This window comes from Dendrobium catenatum, unplaced genomic scaffold (genome assembly GCF_001605985.2).
Source record: "Dendrobium catenatum unplaced genomic scaffold, ASM160598v2 fragScaff_scaffold_151, whole genome shotgun sequence".
Taxonomy (NCBI): Eukaryota; Viridiplantae; Streptophyta; class Magnoliopsida; order Asparagales; family Orchidaceae; genus Dendrobium; species Dendrobium catenatum.
The window spans coordinates 500,965-503,522 of NW_021318613.1; the positions used below are offsets into that span (position 1 = coordinate 500,965).

Sequence of the window (2,558 nt, forward strand, 5' to 3'; positions counted from 1 at the left end):
GCTTGACGACGGTTGAGCGAACATTGCACGAGGTCCATTGGGTATTGTGGGTGCGTATTTGAAGTTGCACCGGTGCCAACAATTAATGGCTATGTGGCCATTCTTGCCACAAATTTGGCAAGTCGGGCGAGCTGCAGAATTCTTGTCGGAGGAAGAAATGGCCTCACCGCTGTCTGGTTGTCAAGGTTGAGCATTCTTGGGTTTATTGAATCATTTTTTATAACGGTTTCTGAACTGGTTGTTAGAAGTGGCGTAGAGTGCAGTAGCATTGAGAGCGGATTGATCTTTTTGCAAATCTTGATTTATGTGAATCTCTTCGCTGCAGAGCAGTGAATAGAGATTGTTGAGATCAACCGGTAGCGGTGAAGTACGGATCGCCGTTTTGAACGAGTTGTAGGAAGGTGGTAGTCCGTTGAGGGTGTAGAGAACGACATCTTCCGGATCAATCTTGGTACCGGCAGCGGCGATGTTGTCAACTATGTTCTTGATTTGGGACAAATATTGCTGCATGGTAAGATTATTCATCTGAATATGATGAAGCTCGTTCTTGAGTTGGATAACTCGAGACCGGCTTGTGGATTGTAGTTGTCGTTCGAGCGTCGTCCAGACTTCTTGAGAAGTCGTGACAGTGATCACGTAGGGAAGAAGAGGGGGGGATATAGTAGAACAGAGGGCAGTGATTAGATGTTTGTCAATGAGATGCCAGCTAGCAAGATCAGCAGAAGGGGAGTCCGCCGGAGGAGGACAAATCCCGGTCAGATGATCGGAGTAACCATTGGCGGAGAAGGTTTGTGAAACTTGGAGACGCCAAATGGGATAATTCTCAGGTGAAAGATGGTGGGGAATGAGGTTTTTGATATTAGAAATTAGGAATTTGAGGGATACCGGAATGGCCAGATCAGTTGACCTGCCAGCGGTGGTGGTGGAGTTGGGAGGGAGGGAAGAAGATGATTCTTGATCTCCCATTGGCTCTTGATACCATGTGAAGAGACTGAGAGCAACAGAGAAAATGCACAGGAGACGGAACAGAGTAGAAAGGAAGAAAGGAAAATGAGAAGAAAAGATAAATTATGTATATTAGTTCTGTGAGATACAAATGATATATATAGACAGAGTATTGGTATAAAGGTAAATATTGCAAATGACTGAACCGTATGCTTATAATATGTAATACAATTTCACATGCATAGGTCATCAAAATGAAAAAGAATTTGCCACAGATTCATGCGAAATGTTTCTTTCTTGTGATCTTCATGAAAGAATGAGCTCAAATTACACCACTCAGAAGAAAATTTAATAAAAAATGGCATACAAAAGTTAAAAATTCTTAAATAAATGGAGATAGGAAGCAGTACCCTTCTGCTTCTCTTGTTTCTTAACACTCGCTGCATTCTCCTTTTCTCTTGCCCTCGGTGCACCATTCTGCTCAATATGATGTTTCCGATCCAACTTTATCTCCTCCAAAATCTTGTCCTCCGCCGTCGTATCGTACCTCTTACCCTCGCCAAATCTCGCCGGCTTATTCTGCAGCCATCGCGTCATCTCCCGCAAGGGAATAAATTCTTCCCCGTCCACCTCTTCTTCCCCCTCGTCTTCACAGTCCTCTTTTTCATCGTCAGAGACGAAGGTGGCACTGGTGGAAAAAGCTCGGCTCCGCCTCCGGAAAGCAAAATTGATGATGCATCCTCTACACCAGTGAGAAGAGATTGTCAAAGCCCATATTGGTTTCTCACTATTTATGGTAAGCGCGGGGCGGGAAAAATAGTATGGAAGGTTGTTTCTGTAATCTGCGAGGGATTGAGCAGAGAAGAGTTTCGGATTTGGGAGCAGAGTGGCCATGGATTGCAACTCTTCTCTTGCGAAGAGATTTATCTAGTCGAGTCTTACACACTGGAAAATGATCACTGACCCGACATTGACCCGTTTTGATAACACGACAACTAACCCGTAAAATATTAGCTTGTGCAAATGAGACTTTTGGGGGTTATTTTTTTATTCGATTACAATTTTTTTTATTTTCATAATTTTATTAAAATATAAAACATTACGACTAGCTTTTAATTTGAGTGACACGACATTTAATGATCTGCATTCTATATTATGTCGCTTACTAAGCTTCTATATATAATATTTTATGTTAAATACAAAAATCATAATAAGTTTGTAAATTTTACTTCATGAGCTAATGCTATAACCCATAATAATTGTTATAGAAAATATCATGGTAATAGACAAACAGATTTTAACGTTCTTAATTTTTTAAAATATTTAACACTTCACATATAATAAAAAATAAAATGAGAGATACTACAAAATTTTTGTACATGAAAATTATAAAAAGAAGGAAATTACTATATATATTTAGATGAAATGATCCACTATATAGATATCTTATTAAAAATTCTTCTCTTCCCCTTCATTAAAGAAATGGGATCACAAAGTCTTATTTATAAAGTTTGTATTGTTGTAGATGCGTTAGGGAATGCTTCAGATGTAGTAGTTTGAATAGGCAGATGTAGTAGTTGAAAGTGTTAGTTCGGACGATAATGATCGGATGA

At 39.7% G+C, this 2,558-nt stretch overlaps 1 protein-coding gene across 1 annotated transcript; it reads right to left on the reverse strand.

Annotated features, from left to right (window-relative positions):
• Positions 1-210: 210 nt before the first annotated feature.
• Positions 211-966, reverse strand: LOC110108686. The gene has a single exon (XM_020839441.2). It carries the CDS (start codon positions 964-966, stop codon positions 211-213), a length of 756 nt encoding a protein of 251 aa, XP_020695100.2.
• Positions 967-2,558: the final 1,592 nt, after the last annotated feature.